The following is a 17,484-nucleotide window of genomic DNA, read 5'->3' on the forward strand; positions in this document are numbered from 1 at the left end:
CAAGCTGTTACCTGTAAAAAGGATGTAAGCGGGGGTTTCATCATTGCCTTCTCCCTGTCTTACTCTGAGCTGGTGATGGATTTTATTTAAGGCAATGACGGTGAAGTGACTAGCCCAAGGTCACGTTATCGTGTCTGAGGCTGGATTTGAACTCGGGGCTCCTGAACCCCTGGAGCACCAGGGGCCATTCGGTCCGGACCACATCTCCCCACCTTTCCTAACAGGACCCGGGCCGGGGAGCCTCCAAGGAGGCCCAGCTGCCCCCAGGGGAGGCTGTGGGCCAGAAGCCTGGGCCGGGCTCCAGTGCAGCTCTCCCCTCCCGCTCTCGGGGGGCCAGGCTGCCAAAGTGTCCCGGGGGGCTTATCTTTCGCTTCTCCGACCCCTGGGATGGGGAGAGCAGGGGAGGGGTCCCGGGGCGGGGGGCTGCGGCCGGATGCCCGCAGCGGCAGATGGGCAGCCTCGGGTCCCAGGTGCCGGCGTGGGGAGGGGCCCGGCGACCCCCCCCCCCAGCTGGGGCCCTCCCGGGGGCGCCCGGCAAAATCTGGCGAGGTCAAGGTCCCCCGCCCCCTCCCAAATGGCCTCTTTGTTCGGGTGACCCGGCTGGGCCCGGGGGGAGGGGAGAAGAGAGGTCCGCCGGGCTCTGACTGAATAGAGGGGGTCGACCCCCGCTCCGGCCGCGGCCCCCCAGGCAGCCCGTGTCCGTGGCCAAGACGCCCCGATCCCTGCCCAGCTTCTTTTGGGGTGTCTGCACAGATTGCTGGGGGCCGTCCAGGGAGGCCGGGGAGACAGGGGTGGGGTGCTGGGGAGGGTCTGGCCTCCCGAGCCCACTGAGAGGAGAAAGGGCGGCGGGGAGGAACCGCTTCAGAGGGAGACAGATTGGACTGTCTGGGGAGTTCTGAAAAAAAGGCAAGATGATTAGCGAGGCTGGGGAGGGGGTTAGCAGCCGCCTCCCGGGGCCACTGCCGCCTTCCCCAGTCCCCTGCATGCCCTGAGGTGGCATCCCCCCCGCACCCCTCCCTGGGTGAGGCTCCAACCCTGGGGTCCCCTCTGGGAGACCCCCTGGAGATGCCCAGGCAAAGTCTTTGAGGGTCCACTGGGTGGTAAAAACACAGTAATAATTTTAAAGGGAGGGGCCGGCGAACCTCGGTTTTCTTGGGGGGGCACAGCAGCAACTTTTCTGTAATTGAAAGTCAACTTCTGAGAGCACTGGGTTGGACCAGGGTCCCAAGAGTATTCGGGGACCCCAAGCTCAGCCCTCCACTCACTCCTCAACTTTGGGTAGAAATAACTGGATTCCATAATTGCATCGGATGCAAACCACAGCACTCAGGGATCCGGGGAGCAAGATCCCACAAAGCTGTCACAGAAGCCTATAAAGGAGGGGTGGGACTCAAAGGTGGGAAAGGGGGAGTTATGAACTCTAGCTCATAAGGCAGGAGCTTGAATCCAGCCCCTGAGCTGGGTTCTTAGTGTGACCCTGGGCAGGTCACTTCACTCGGTTTGCCTCAATTTCCTCATTTGTAAATTGAGCTGGAGAAGGAAATGGCAAACCACTCCAGTCTCTGTTCCGGGTCAGGCCCAAATCCACCAAACAAAGCAGAATTCCTTTCAGCAGCAGCCTTTGGTTCCTAGGGGTCAGAGTGATGTAGAGAATTAAGGGTGTAGAAAGTTAGAGTTAGAAACAAATCCTGTCATCTAGGATACTGTTAAACCTGGGAATCTTGTCAAAGGGTGGAAGGCTCTTTGCTCTTGAGATATAAATTGACTCCTATTGCTTCATGGTCAAATGTAAAATTTGAATCCAGTCTCCTCATTCCCAACCTTCTAACTGGTTTCAGTCCCATGGGAGGGGGCAGGTCCCCTGGCCCCCTTCAGTGACCAGATAAGGAGCAAGGCTGTAAAACCCCAGGCTGGAGCTCCACTTGGGCTGGTCCTCTCTTTTTGCCCCTACCTCTCTCTCAATCTCACCTGGCCTTTTGTTCTTTACTTTGGCCTAAAGTGCCTGTTGCACTGGAGAAGGAAAAGTTTTAACCTGTAATAAAATTGTAATAAAATTCTGAGCACTTTAAAATCCCAGAGAGCACATGAATTCTTTAGTCTTTCAGCAACCCTCAATTTCTATAATTGGTGACCCCCAAATCCCAGTGGTTACAAGGGGAGGCAGTGAAGCTGTTGAAGCTAGCTTGAGCTAAATTTCTTTGGTGAGGCAGTGTAGCAAAATGGAAGAATGCTTTCTCGGGAGTCCTGGTTTCAAATCCTTCTAATAGTATTTATTATCTTGGGTCTCAGTTTTCTTTTTAAAATGAATAAATGAGGTTGGCTTATGGAATGAGAAAAGCATTAAACCTTAGCCTAAGAAGGACTGTGCAAAGTGCTGGGGACACATATGGAAAAGGTGCTTCCATTGTAATGGAGAGGATGCCTAAGGGAAACTTCCAGCTGCAAGTCAGATGGGAAAATCCCATGGTCCTGAGGGGACGTCAGCAGAGCCTCTGCCATAAACCATTTGAAAGTAGCAATTAGTTGGACAAGAGTTTCTTGGGTTTCCAGGAGCTGTGGCTCAGTTGCCAGCCTACCTTCCCACAAGGCATTGCTTTCCAAGAGGATGACTGAGGGTCCTGGGCTGGAAGCATTCCCAATACCCCAGTGATGTGCAGCAGGACTACCAGCAGGGAGATAGTGGTCAAGGTGCTACTTGGCGGTTTAACTTGTTCCCCTCATCCTTGCTTGTGTTGCTCCATCCTTCTGGATCCTCCCATCTCTCATCGGTCATCACTTTTCCACTGGTTCCTCCTCACCCCATCTCATTCTTTGAGAAATCAGTTCACCTTATTCTATCCCCTATATCATTGGTATCAAATGCAAATAGAACTCATCTTTGCTGCCCTCACCTCACATCACCTTTCAAAAAGCACTAATTAATCTGCATTGTACAGACATTTTGGTAAACACGTTCCAATGGCATTTGAATTGCAGTTAGGGGACTCTGACCCCTCTGCTCTCCACTGGGGTCCCTTTGCCCCTTTCACTGATCATGCCTTTCCAGATCCCTCCTCTGCTTCCTTCATGCCTATTCATATGGTGGCTGAACAGAATCAGGAAACTGTGTTGCTGCAATGAGGTAATCCTTTCACATCTCCGGATTCACAAGTCTACTCCCCACAGGGGACATGCTAAGCCTCCTGACTCCTGCTCAGGTTTCTCATTGCACTCCTACTCTGAATTTTTCCAGTGGAATGCTTCGCCTCATGCTTCACTGAAGAGAAGCAAAACTGTCTTCCTCCCTTATTCTCTTCTCACATCTCTCAGATAACCCCACCCGCCATGTCCTTCACCCTATTTCGCATGACAAGGAGGCCCCTTCTACTTACAAAAGCCAATCCCGTGAGATGCACCTTAGCTCTCATCTCCTTCCCACTCCCTCTAATCTCTCATCCCAATCTTTCTGTTACCTACCAAGAAGTCCATGTTATTTTTTTCCCATCCTTAAAAAAAAACCCATATTTAACCCAACAATCCTGCCTGTCATGCTGATCTCTCCTCCCCTTCTGGGAGAAAACACCATCACTTATTCTCCATTTACTCTCTTAACCCCCTGAGATCCAGCTGTAGGTCTCATCATGAACTGAAATCACTCTCTCCAAAGTTAATGATGATTTCACAATGGTCGATCCTAATGTCCTTTTCTCAATCCTTTTATTTCCTGGATATTCTCTAGGTTTTCATACACTGCTCTCTCTTGGCTCCCCTCTCCTTCTGACCATTTTCAGCTTTCTTTTCTATATCTTTATTTGGATACTGCCCACCAACTGAGGATGTTCCCCAAGACTATCCTGGGACCTCATCTCCTCTCTATATACTGGTCTCACTTGGTAACTGCATCAGCTCCAATAGGTTAAATTATGATCTCTGTGCATATTATTCACACACATACATGTTACTAAGAGCTAGTATATATATATATATATATATATATATATATATATATATATATATATATATATATAAAATTCTCTCTCTCACCCACCTTTTCCTCTAAACTCTCTGCTCCTCCTAATTTCCTAATTTTTCCAAGTTTCAAACTAACTCCCTCTTTCCCCACCCTGTACCAGAGGCCACTATTTGACACACAGACTATATCTACCCATATACAGATAATCTTTTCATCAGTTTTTTTCTCTAGAGATGGTTAGCATTTTCCATCACAGTCCTTTGTAGTTGATTTGAGTATTTATAGTACTTAAAACAAGTCATTTCAACTAAATTCTTTGAACAATACTGCTGTTTTTGATGCTCTCTTGATTCTGCTCATTTCACTTCCCTGTTACTTCAAGGGGAATCACTATCTCCTACTTCCCCAGGCTCACAACCTTGGTTTTGTCCTCAAATCTTCATAGGCCCCCACTCCATAAAACCAATTAAGTTTCAAGTCTTGCTTCTATTTTGCCTCTTTTATATATGTCCCCTTCACTCACACAACCATTATTACACCAATATGGGCCCTCATCACCTCATTCCTTTGGATCTTCTCCCTACCTCATCTCCCCACTCCAAACTACCCTTCTCTCAGCTGCCAGTGATTTTCCTAAAGCACAAGTCTGACCCCATCACTCCCCTCCCACTACTTAATAAACTCCAGTGACTTATCTTCAAGATGAAATATAGCATACTCTTTTTGACATTAAAAGATTTTTTATAACTGGCTAACTTAAGAAAAAACACTTCTGGTGATTTCATCAAACCAAGAGCCAACAAACAGCTCCTGCTGGTCATCAAAGAAAGGACTACAAGTAATATTAACAGTAGCTTACATTTATATAGTACACAAAATGTCTCGATTTTATCCCCCATAATTTATTTAGCCATTCATCAATTAACACAATTTGTTGCTACTACAAAAAGTACTGCTGTCATTCTGATTTTTCTGTCCTTCAATCTTTATCATAGCTTGGCCAGTTCAAATGTACACTATCCTCTCCCCTCGAATCCTTTCCTTTCTCATCTCATCTCCAACTTTGCCTTGTCCAATTCCACTATGAAAGATTTATGGAGAAAGTACTGCAATTGTGCCAGCTGGGTTCACTTCAAAATTGATGTTTTTGAAAGACTCTCACTCTGGCACAATAATCCTCCTTGATTTATATTCTTTAATTCCCCCCCCCCATTTCCCTCCCTCTATAATCCCCACATTAAGCAAAACAGAATTTCCCCCCTCCCCACCAAAGAGAGCCCTCAAAGCACACACATATTATCCAGCAAAACAAATCTTTACACTGTCCATGTTGAAAACTGCGTCTCTGCATTTTAGTTTAACTCTATGCAGGTGGTAACTTTTATCTCCATTCTTTTGTTCTCGTACTTAATCAATGGGTTGATTACATCTAGAGTCTTTCACATTTTTTCTTCTTCCATAATGTTGCCATGAAATATTGTTCTAGCTCTGCTCACTTAACTCTGCATCAGCTCCAAGGTCACCTGGTTTCTTCTAAACTGCCCTTTTCATCATTTCTTCTGGCACAAGAATATTTCATTCTATACCACAATTTGTTTAGCCATTTGCCAAGAGGTCTCCCACCCCCCTTAGTTTCTGATTTTTGGCTACCATGAAAGGAGCCAAAATGAGTGGTGTACACTGGTTGTCAATCCAAAGCAAGAGTTTCCAATTAGTTGTATCTGGCACCTAACCTTTACCATTCTCTTTCTACTTCAGACTTCAATCCCTGAGCCCATTCAAAAAGACCCCATTCAGTAATGCAGGAAGCACTTACTAAGCATCTTATACGGCATCTGCCAAGGCCGGGCGCTCTTTCTTTGCTCATGATTTTCTTTCATCCCTCTCATCTTATTCCCCCTTTCTTTCCCCATTTATTTGACCTCCACCCCGACTCTTAAATCCTCCCCACCCCACCCAAGCATCTGCTTGAATGTCATCAACCACCTTTGGCATGAACTTCTGGCTAACTTCAGAACCATCAGGCCGGGCCGACCAGCAGTGGACTATTGGAGAAGTTAGCCTTTGATGCAGTTGGCTGACGGCTTGCACTATCAAAAGCTGCTTGGATATTCTCCAAGACAAAAAGCAGGAGGTCTGATTACTTCTATTTGGCAGCTGGCATAGATTTATCCCTCATGATGCACCTTGGCTTGTTCCCTGGGCCCCGAGTGGATTACAGAATAGATTGTCAGTCATTTTTTGTTCCAATATTTGACCCATAAACAAATGTTTTATGTTCAATAGCTTTCAAAGCAATTTGTTGTTAGGTGGTGGCAGTGTTCAGCTGCTTCAAGTGTATCCAAATCTTCAAGGTCCCATTTGGAATTTTCTTGGCAAAGACACTGGAGTTATTTGTCATTTCCATCTCCAGCTCATTTTACAAATGAGGAAACTGAGGTAAACAGGGTGAAGACACTTGCCCAGGGTCACAGAATAGCTTCCTATTTCCAGGCCCAGCACTCTCTCCCCTCTATCACCCAGCTACACTTTTCACATTCCCCATGTTTTTGTTTTAGCAATGTGAATGGAGGACCTCTTAAGAGATGCTCTTGGAAGTCATATTCAGGCATGGACAAAAAGACATCAATCTTGGCAGTACTAATTGGCCCTTGAAACCAGAAAAGACCTAAAGACAGTCCAATCTGCCCTGCGCAGCTGGCAAGATTCACTTTTAGTAGTTGGAGGCCTCAGCGGGTTTAGGAAGGTCTGAGATGTAATGGAGACTTAATTCTGAAAAGAGCCTGGCAGTTCCCTCCTCCTGCAATGCTGGTCGTTGAGAACTCTAAGCAGGAAATTATCGTCCACACAACTAAACTGACTGTAGCCTTTCTACAATTATCAAGGATCACTTGGTTTATTAAAGAAGTTTAATAGCGTAATTACCTGGCACCCTTGAAATCAATGGAGTGTTTTTCTACCGTTACTGAGAGGTCACACTTTTCCAACATGCTAGCTGTACATTTTGTGGATCTTTAGATTTGGCTTTTAAAGTGAGACAAGAAGAAAAGGTTTTCAGGAGAGTAAATCAGCTTTAGGAAAATGTAACCTCCCCATTGGTAACATCTGGAGCAGAAAAGCCTTCTCCAAGTACCTTGGCCTCAGGACTGATCACTTTTTCTGCATAAAATATCCATTGTTCCTGGTGCACAAGGACCAGAAGGTACATTTGGTGGTACCTGCTCCTCTGTCATGACCAGAGGATATAACATGTTTCAGGTATAACAAGAAATCAGACCAGTGATGGGAAACAGCTCTCTCCTCTCTAAACTTTTCATGTTTCATCAATACAGATTCTTCTAAAATAATCACATTCGGTGGGGAGTTTCTGAGATATTTGGAGGCAGATGATGTATCTAAAAATCTCTCAAACTTAGGACTTCAGGAAAGTTCCTTACTCTTTCTGGATCTGTTTGCTTATCAGTGAATTGAGAGAGTTGGACTACAAGATCCCAAAGGTCCCAAACCTCTAACTTACCACACAGTGGGGCAGTTACCATTACTTACCTCAACAACCAATATAAATCCACAGGAGGATCTCACTGGTCAAAATAAAAAATGTTCATTTGTACTTCAGCTGTCATCTGCTTTTATCCCTTGAAAGGTAACTATCCCCTTCCTGTCTCCAACCTTAGCCTCTAAAAGAGCCCAATTACTTTCATGCATGTGTATGCTGGTTCTGCTGGTAGCTTCTCTTTCCATAGTCCTAGGGTCTCTCCTCCAGTTACTTGCATTTCTGATGATCTTAAATAGAACCACAGACTCAAAAGAATGGAATAATACAATATTATGTGTAAGTTAAGGTCCAGACACCTAAATTTAAATGGAATGTCCCCAGTCTAAAGACCCAATTTAGACTGGGGACATTCCATTCAAAACAATCACATATTAAGTGCATATATGAAGGGACTGGAATCCAAAGACAAAGTCACTGCCATTCACTGAGGGGCTTCTGTGTATGGATACAGACATTATAGGAGAGCAGAATCTAGGAATTAAGTTCAAGGCTCAATTATTGTCTTTTGCTGGCTCAAGGTTTTAGTGGTAGAGGAAATAAGGAACTAAAATGGACTGTGCCTTTCTTTCCTTTGTCTCCTCTGCCCCCCCCCCCCACCCCAATAAGGTTCAGAACCTTGAGATCTTTGATTAGCCAGCACTGGGGGTGTTAGGGAGGGGATCTAGAAGGCAGAAAACACTGTAAAAACCAGACAAGAGCTCAATGTCTTTTCATTATCACTTTAATACTGTACAGTCTTCTTTATACAATTGTAACATAACTCCAAGAGCAGAAGTTGGAAATACAGCAGGAGCTGCTAAATCTCAGGGGAGAAAAATGCCAGTAAGGGAAAAATTCCTAGGATGGCTACTAGAATTGATAATTTTCTTTGAGAATAAACAGTAAACATGGTTTTCTGTATCACTGGTTCTGCCTTGTTTTGGTGACAGTCTTAAGCCACAGATGATTGCATTTTATTCCAAGGAAATGGAAGTTCCTGAACACAATCACCCTTTGTTTGTTCCATAGGAACCAATCAACAGCTAAGCCAAGATGCTCCAGTCCAGGGGACACAGATTGCTAAGGGTTATGAACTTTGTGGACCTGCCGGCCCTGGCTCCATAATTATGTCCATGAGTGATGCAAACTATAACATGTCAACATAGCCATGGCAGAGGTCACATAATTCATGCCTAGACTTTATATGATTTAAAACTTTGATCCCACTCTTCTTCATGACTTGGCCCTAATTAGCTTTAAGGATATTTTCCCCTTGTCCCCTCCAAAGAACGGACAGTTTCTGGCTGCCTAACTTTGCTATTTTTCTGTTATAATTCTAAATACAATTCATAATAGTTCTTAAAAAACAATGCTTGGCAACAGTTCTTTATGGTTAATGTTTACCTTTCTATTCCCTTTCTTTCATAGTTTGCTTTTCAACTTCCTTCTCTTAGATGGCTTATATATAAGCTTATGTATAATGCAATATATGACAAATCTCTTCATCTCTCTGAGTTTGGGAACTTTATCACCAAAACCCAGTACTGATGATAGGAAGGAATCACTTCAACCTCAAAAAATCTCTTCAAAAAGTCATTAAAAGATAGCTTGGCTGTCTTTTACTTGTCCTCACAGGGCTAATAAAAAAAGCAAATTTTATTCTCATGCAGAGGAGATCACTGCTATTTCACTGTGTAACATTAACACTGGCACAGTGCTTCTCACTTTCCACTCTGCCTTGGGTTAATGGGTATGCCAGCATCCCAGGGAACATCTACTGTTTTGCAGATGAAAAGGAAAGCAAACCTCACCCTCATACACCCAAAGCCCAAGTGGGTTAGAGCGTAACAGAGGTAAGGGTAAAGAAGCTGAGGTTTGTTTTATTATCAGTGACACAATGCTCTAGTACTAACACTTGAATAACTTAGTGGCTTTGAGGAACCAAGGAAAAAATTAAAATCAAATCACATAGATCCCATTTATTCTTATAGAAGATGGACTATGGCCAGCAGAACCAGTCATTAGGACTCAAAGGCAGAAGTGGCATTATAGTGATTATTATGGTTGAAAGGGAAGAACATTTCTAGGGGGGAAAAAAGGTGAAAAACCAATCATCAATTGATAGCACCAGGCTTTTAAGAGACAGAGGGAACTAATTTTTCTTTTAATTATAGTGGGAAGAAGCTATGGTAATAAAATAGTTCCACACACATATTTACAGGTCACATTAGTTGGATAAGAGTGAAACTCCTCCTAGGTTTTGAATGGATATAAAATATCAGTGTTTACCTATGAAGATGGGCATATTTTTAAGACCTACTATGGATCATTGTGTGTGAAAGTTAAAATGAACTTAAAGTAATGTTAACATTGTCATTATTATTAACAGTAATATTATAATCAGGTCAGTTCCAAATGATGAGCTATGCACATATTTTTTTCTCTGCACAATTTTTTCACTGTTGAGTGAAATCACGGCAGGCAAATGAAAGAAAGTACCGGTTCTAAATGAACAATGAGAAATGTATTTTACTTCCTACTCTACCTTGTCTTTTGGAGCCAACCTCAGTTTCCCCATCTATAAAAATGAGAGCTGAAACACACAATCCCTAAGATCTCTTCCACCTCTGAAATTTTAGGATGGTTTTCTACAGCACTTTTCTATTTCATCGATGTGATATAAATTAAGGTCAATCATGACTAGGTGCTCAGAAGTAAAATTAAAGGGAAGAACAACAGTCTGTGACCCCACTATTAACAACTCTCAATGATTATGAGTCAGAAAATTAGCTTATTTGGAATTGACCTCAAATGGTGCATACTGGCATTGATCATATTAAGAGTAAAGGCTGAAAATATTCCTATTTAGCAATGACTGAAGTTTAAAACTGCCTCACACTTTACCATATATCCTATGTATTTCAAGCTAGAGATGAGAGACTATAATACAAGGGCTTATTTTAAAAGATGTAAAATTTCCAAGGTGGGGTTAAAAAAAGGCCCGATCCATTAAATCACAAAATTTTCTAACTTGGAAGGAGACTCTGAAGTCATTGGTTCAAAACCACAAATGCAATATTCACATCATGGCCTAGACTAGTCAGATTTCGGAAGTTTCCTGCAAATCTAAATATAAGACAAGGGATTCCAACAGGGCACTGTTGTCACTTATCAAGGGTCTATCATCAGTGTTGGTAGATAGTTTGTAAACCCTTTAATTCCATCTCCTCAATACTGAGGACAGGGGCTCAAAAGTGGCTTCTAATTTAAAACAACAACAAAAAAATTTAAAAAGTGTTGTTTTAAAGAAAAGTCACAACAAAGATTAGAGGTAGTGCCTTCTCAGCTGCCAAAATTCGTAAGGTTCCTGCTGCTGCACGAGATTTGAAGGTACTAGAGTATACATATTTAAAACATTTAAAGTACACACTTGCATTTAACATGCAATTCACAGAAACTCCAATGAAGTGAACTCTTTTTAAGAGAGAATAAATAACATGGATGCTTACAGATGTCTCATTAATGGAAAGGATCACTTTCTAGCCAGAAAGATCACCCAAGAAAAAAAAAATTTGGCAATCACTCCTTGACTTGCAGAAGGTAAAATACTTAACCCAGACAGATTTCAGTTACAGTTGTCAACTATATTCTTTTCACAGCCCCTTAAAACCTCCTGAGGTAAAATGGAGTAAAAGTTGCCAAGTTGTTGGCTACCAGACTCATCAGTCTGTTCAGTTCTGGGGAAAAACAGAGCTCGGGAGGGCTGCCAAGTTTCCTCTCCTCCCCTGCTCTGGCAGGAATTCTAAGATTGTCCAAGACCCATAAAAACACACACCAAAACCCCAAGTAACATCTCGCTGTATTACAGTACAGAATGCTCAGTGCAATGACATCTCGGTCCACACAAAGGCATAGCCACAACACAGGGGCCGGGGTGGCCCTCCGTCTTAGTTCTGAGCCTGGGTTCACACCATGGCATCATTCTGGGTCAGTGGGCCGCTCCTCCCAGGACTCTCTCATATGTCACCAGCAATGCCTTTTCCAAGAAACATTTCTTTTTACCAACCTTTTGACTCATGTACACAATTTAATTCTATGAGTTCCTTAAAAATGACTCTGGGCCTGGGGGTGGCAGACCACCAAAAGCACAATTCTACTGCCACATGCACCTCTCAGGTCAGATGTAGCTAACTTGTTGCACCTCTGTGTTCTTACTTATTCCACAGGCAATGAGGTGAAAGAGAAATCTGAGGGAACCAACCCCATTTCCATCAAGTCCTCATTAACTCCAGTGAACTAACAAAGAAATCTCTGCCACTCCAAACCCCGAGGGCTTTCAGGCCCTGGTTCTTCCCCTACCCCAGTGGAAGGTTTTCCGAGGCTCTGCAAGTTCCTACCAGTCTCGTGGGGCGGATGACAGCAGAACAGCAAACAACATGCTCAAACTCTGGCTCTGTTTAGCTTGGCCCTTTCATTCATTTACCTATTTACTTTAAAGATGCTGACTAATAAAGCCCAGCTCCTTAAGAGGCAGAAGGAGGAAGGCTCTGAGGGACTCCAGGCCAGGCTAGTTAATGCTGCTCAGTCCCTCAACCCTTGCCAGGTCTTAGGTCGATTTTGACAGACTGTGTGGTGGGGCTGAGGTCACGCTTGACCTCGAGTAGGGCTTTAAGAGAGACTTTGGTCATTAAGAAAGGTTTATTCAATGAGTTTTAATTTGGTATTCAAATGATTTTGGTTCTTACAATGTCTGTTGGAATTTTTGTCCTAAGTTTCACTGTACTTTCTTCTACAAACAACAAGGTCCACGAGCCTAGTTCTTTCTTTCCATGTAGCTCTAGGTCCTAAGAGTGGCAAGAGAACCTGAAGTTGGCTTATTTTATTTCAGAAAATCCCTCAGAGTAACAGAAACAGTTTTCATCCAATTTCAATACTTTTCAAACTACTTTTTCTTGCTGCCTTAATGGGAAATTGTTTCTTAACCCTCTGTGATTGAAAAAAAATGATCAAAAACAGAACAAGGGAAAACAGATCCAGGGAATGAGAGAACAACATATGTAAACTTGGACTCTTGGAGAGTCTTCAGAACAGAAAAAAACTTCATCTTTTTTTTTTTTGTTTTCTTGAATTACTCAGCAATGAATAGAATAGAGGCACTATTGATGGGTGACTCCAGTGATCTGAACATCACTGCTAGCAGCAGAGCCAGTAGTAAGACAAAAGCAAGCTTCTGAAATGACCACAGGCTCACTTTAAGACAATGTTGCCTCTTATAAGGTTAGTGTTAGTGGTTAACATTCCTCTAATATATCAGTTACTTGTTTTGGAGATATTTTAGCCAAATGTACCTAGTGAGTTGAGGGTTTTCCTTATCTCAAAGGTATATATACCAAGACAACCACAGAACTGATTTTCTTAGAACCTTATAAAATAGAGATTATGAGTGAAACTAATTCATGATAATCAAAATTATTTTTTGTGAATTTAAAAAACAAAGAGCAGTCAATTATAATATATCCAAGTCACCTGAGTAAGGAGTATGCAGTAAATGTAGATGTCAACCATACCTTTTTTTATAAATTCATTTTTTAGCATCCAAAGTCATATTTCCTCACCTACCATGATCCAAAAAAATCAAAAATAAAAAGGATACTCTCCTTTATATTTTTTTGGAATAGCATTCTACATAGCCAGTATTTAAAATCACAATTCAAAATTAGAATGGGTCAAAACACAAGTATGACTGATGAAACTGGTGAATATTGAGTGGTGGCCCAAAAGGACAAGGACAAGGACAATCAACATAAGGTTGAAATCCCATCTCAATGCTGACCTCAACCAGCTTTTGCAGTCCAGGCCAGGCCTTTAGGGTGACTGTTCCTTTCCTTGGATGGCCTGGCCCTTCCATTCCCCAAGCAGAGGACATGACTGACCATAACTGCATAGCTTCAAGAGTTGCTGTGGTCAAGGCCAACCTCAGGTAAGGGACCCATCCTAACTGAACTAGGTTTATTATGCTCTCCTGGTATAGCCTGTAAGACTCCAGGGTCACAAACTGCTACTTTAATAAGAGTTTATTCATTAGGGGCGGTTATAAAAATATCCTATTTACATGTGCATGTATCGAGGCATTTGAAGAATAATCAAGGAGCTGGAGCTTGGTCGGTTGGTGTCTGGTTCCCATGAAAATCACCTTAAACCAAGCTGACAAAGCGCTTGTCAATTTCCCTTGGAATTGGCTCAGTTATTCAAATGGAAAAGAGTAATAAAACCAACTGCTTCCCTAAGCAAACCAATAACCAAAATCACCCAGTCACCCTAGTTATTATAAACACGTAAGAAAAGTCTGGTCCAGGGCAGAGTTTTAGCTTGCTGATTTTCAGCCTTGGAATGAATAAAACAAGGGCAATCCCCCCCACCCCCCCCAAATAACCTAAACAAAACCCCACAGTAGAGAAAGGAAACGAGGCAGCTCCTAAGTAGGCAGTCTGTACAACCCTTTCCAGCAGTCCATGAGGTGCTGCGCAGCGTCGGCCTGGGACCCCTCCCAAGCTTGGAGTGCTCAACTCCAAGTGAAGGCCGAGGTTTGTCCGGGGCAGGAAGCCAGCGAGGGGTGCTCAGATCCCACGCCGAGCTGTTCCCTCCACTGGTTTCTCCATGGTCAGTGACACCATTTCCACTGAATGAAACAGAACTGAAACGGGGCAGGGAGTCTGGTCCTAGCACTTATCCCTCTATTGGGGGTCTGGCCCAGGAATCCCCATATTTACCATGATTGGCTACAGGTCCTGAGTTTTCTACCCTCCTTGATGACCAGCAAAGGTGGAAATGAAGTGGCCCCCAGCAGCCTGGCTTTCCAAACAGTTTGTTTTAGATGAGAAAGTGGCATTTGATAAAAGGAAAAGAGCTTAGGAGGGAGAAAAGATCCCCCAAGAAAAAGGTAGAAAGACTTCACAAAGAGCTGCCTCACCACTGTTTGCTGATTCACTGCCCGCTCTTCTGAGGGAAGAAGAAGAAACAGCAGCTCGTGGTGAGCACAGTGGGCTGAGTGATGCCCCACTGTGGGGTCACCACACCTGGGATGGGGGGCGGGGTAGGGGGTGGAGGAGTGTCCAGCATCCACTTTACCTCCAAGGACTTTGTAAGGCAGACAATGCAGCAGCAGCTGCCACCAGTGTTGGTTTACAGAGAAAATCAAAGTCTAGGGCTAGGAGTTCTTAGGGCAAAATCAAAAAGATGGCCACATTAAGTGTGCTGACTTTTCCTTTCTCCCCTCACATTCTCTTGATGGGGAATAAGCAGCATCCAAAGAAGCCTCGGCATCACAGCACCAGAAAGAGAATAAGCACTACCAGTAAGATCCCAAAGAGAACAATGATCGCACACCACTGTCGACGATCTGGAAAGCAAAGAGATATGAATTAACTTTCCCTAGTGAGAAGCAAGGTGATCGGCTCCTGACAACCACGGCTGTCAGGCTGAAGGGTTAAGTAAGATCTTCCCCATCAGCCTCATGGTCCAAGGAGAAGAAACTTCCCGAGCATACCAAACCAGGGTATGATTGATCAAGGCGTGGACTGGGGCAGGGAGTGCTGGAGTGTTCCTAGGAAACATGCTTTAGGTCCACTCCTGAGGACTTGGGTGTTTGCCTCAAGACACCTGGCGAAAGAGGTTGTACTCAGGATCTGAGGGTGTTTTGGCTGAAGCTCGTCAAATTACTGAGGTCAGCCCTGTAAAGCCTTGGACTGTGCCACGTTTGTGTGAGCACTTATAAAGGTCTTGCTTGGGGAAGTGGGCTTTGGAAGTCACCCCCTTCAGAGAGGATGTTCTGCCAAAGGTCCCAATTGAGACCTCAGAGGATGTGGCAGGACATCTAAGGAATTCCCCATGTGGATTTCCAGGTTTGTTGGCATCTCCTTGGTAGGTAACTGATTCTTTCTCTTATCTCTTACCTTTCCTTTCCTTTATCTATGCTAATGTTTTTCCTTCAAATAGTTATATACATAATTGTATATCTTTTGGATTATAAGTATATTAATCTTGGGTTCTAAGTCATACATGTAATTATGTATAATCTTGGATTATGATATTATATTAATCATTTAATTCTAATTTAAAGACTTAAGACAGAGTACACATGTCATTGTGGGACAGAGTCTGTGCAGCACATAACTCTTTCTGTTACACAAGCAGAGGCTGGATGTGGGCACTCTGGGAAGGGATGGGATTTGGAGACCTGAGGCGCCTTCCAATTCTGCAATGCACCCTCTAACCTGGACCATGTCAATGCTCTTTAAATGTGCATTGTTTCTGGCCTAAAGTGCAAGTTCTGCTGGTCTCCAGAAAAGTCATACCATGAACTCATTTCTAAAATATACAGAGAACTGAGTCATATTTTTAAAACAAAAAGCCATTCCCCAATTGACAAATGGTCAAAGGTTATGCAAAGGCAATTTACAGATGAGGAGATCAAAGCAATCCACAGCCACATGAAAAATTGCTCTAAATCATTAATTATTAGAGAAATGCAAATTAAAGCTTCTCTGAGGTACCACCTCACACCTCTCAGACTGGCCAATATGACCAAAGGACAATGATTACTGTTGGAAGGGTTGTGGGAAATCTGGGACACTATTACATTGTTGGTGGAGCTGTGAACTCATCCAACCTTTCTGTAGAGAAATTTGGAACCAAGCCCAAAGGGCAACAAAAATGAGCATACCCTTTGACCCAGCAATACCACTACTGGGTCTATACCCTGAAGAGATGATGAAAAAGGGTAAAAACATCACTTGTACAAAAATATTTATAGCAGCCCTGTTTGTGGTGGCAAAGAATTGGAAATCAAGTAAATGTCCTTCAATTGGGAAATGGCTTAGCAAACTGTGGTATATGTATGTCATAAAATACTATTGTTCTATTAGAAATCAGGAGGGATGGGATTCCAGGGAAGCCTGGAGGGATTTGCATGAACTGATGCTGAGTGAGAGGACCAGAACCAGAAAAACACTGTACACCCTAACAGCAACACGGGGGTGATGATCAACCTTGATGGACTTGCTCATCCCATCAGTGCAACAATCGGGAACAATTTTGGGCTGTCTGCAAAGGAGAGTGCCATCTGTATCCAGATAAAGAGCCATGGAGTTTGAACAAAGTTCAAGGACCATTCCCTTTAATTTAGGAAAAAAAACCCAGTTATCTTATTGTCGGATCTTGTTATCTCTTAGACTTTTTGTCTCTTCCTAAAGGATATGATTTCTCTCTCATCACACTCAATTTGGATCAATGTACAACAAGGAAACAAAGTAAAGACTGACAGAGTGCTTTCCATGGGGGGTGGGGTGGGGGAGGGAAGTAAGATTGCGGGGAAAATTGTAAAACTCAAATAATATCTTTAATAAAAATAAAAAATAAAAAAAAGGTCATACCACGAAACCACCATTTATTTGCTCTAATTAAAACCCAATCTCTGGGGCGGCTAGGTGGCATAGTGGATAAAGCACTGGCCTTGGAGTCAGGAGTACCTGGGTTCAAATCTGGTCTCAGACACTTAATAATTACCTAGCTGTGTGACCTTGGGCAAGCCACTTAACCCCATTTACCTTGCAAAAATCTAAAAAAAAAAAATTTAAAAAAAACCCCAATCTTAGCTTCCTGTTGCTTGGTTACTGTATTGCTTTAAAAAAGGTGGGGGGAGGGGCGGCTAGGTGGCACAGTGGATAAAGTACTGGCCCTGGAGTCAGGAGTACCTGAGTTCAAATCCGTCCTCAGACACTTAATAATTAACCTAGCTGTGTGGCCTTGGCCACTTAACCCCATTTGCCTTGCAAAAAAAGAAAAAACCTATTTAAAAAAAAAAAGGAAGGGGCAGAAGTTTGCTAATATTAGCACTGCAAGTGAAAAGACCATGTGTTTTTAATTATTCACCAAAAATCAAATTAGCAAACTTGTGACAGAATTTCTTTTTTGGATGCTTATGGAAGGAAGATAAAAT

The 17,484-nt window shown here is 43.2% G+C and overlaps 1 protein-coding gene across 1 annotated transcript in view; it reads right to left on the reverse strand.

Annotated features, from left to right (window-relative positions):
• Positions 1–12,574: 12,574 nt before the first annotated feature.
• STX6 (syntaxin 6) overlaps positions 12,575–17,484 on the reverse strand; it is a 55,041-nt gene continuing 50,131 nt past the window's right edge. The window contains exon 8 of the mRNA XM_074222179.1: positions 12,575–14,886. Coding sequence (XP_074078280.1) covers positions 14,810–14,886 — 77 coding nt within the window. The 3' untranslated portion in view covers positions 12,575–14,809. The remainder of the gene's footprint in view (positions 14,887–17,484) is intronic.

Source organism: Macrotis lagotis, chromosome 2, assembly GCF_037893015.1.
Source record: "Macrotis lagotis isolate mMagLag1 chromosome 2, bilby.v1.9.chrom.fasta, whole genome shotgun sequence".
NCBI lineage: Eukaryota > Metazoa > Chordata > Mammalia > Peramelemorphia > Peramelidae > Macrotis > Macrotis lagotis.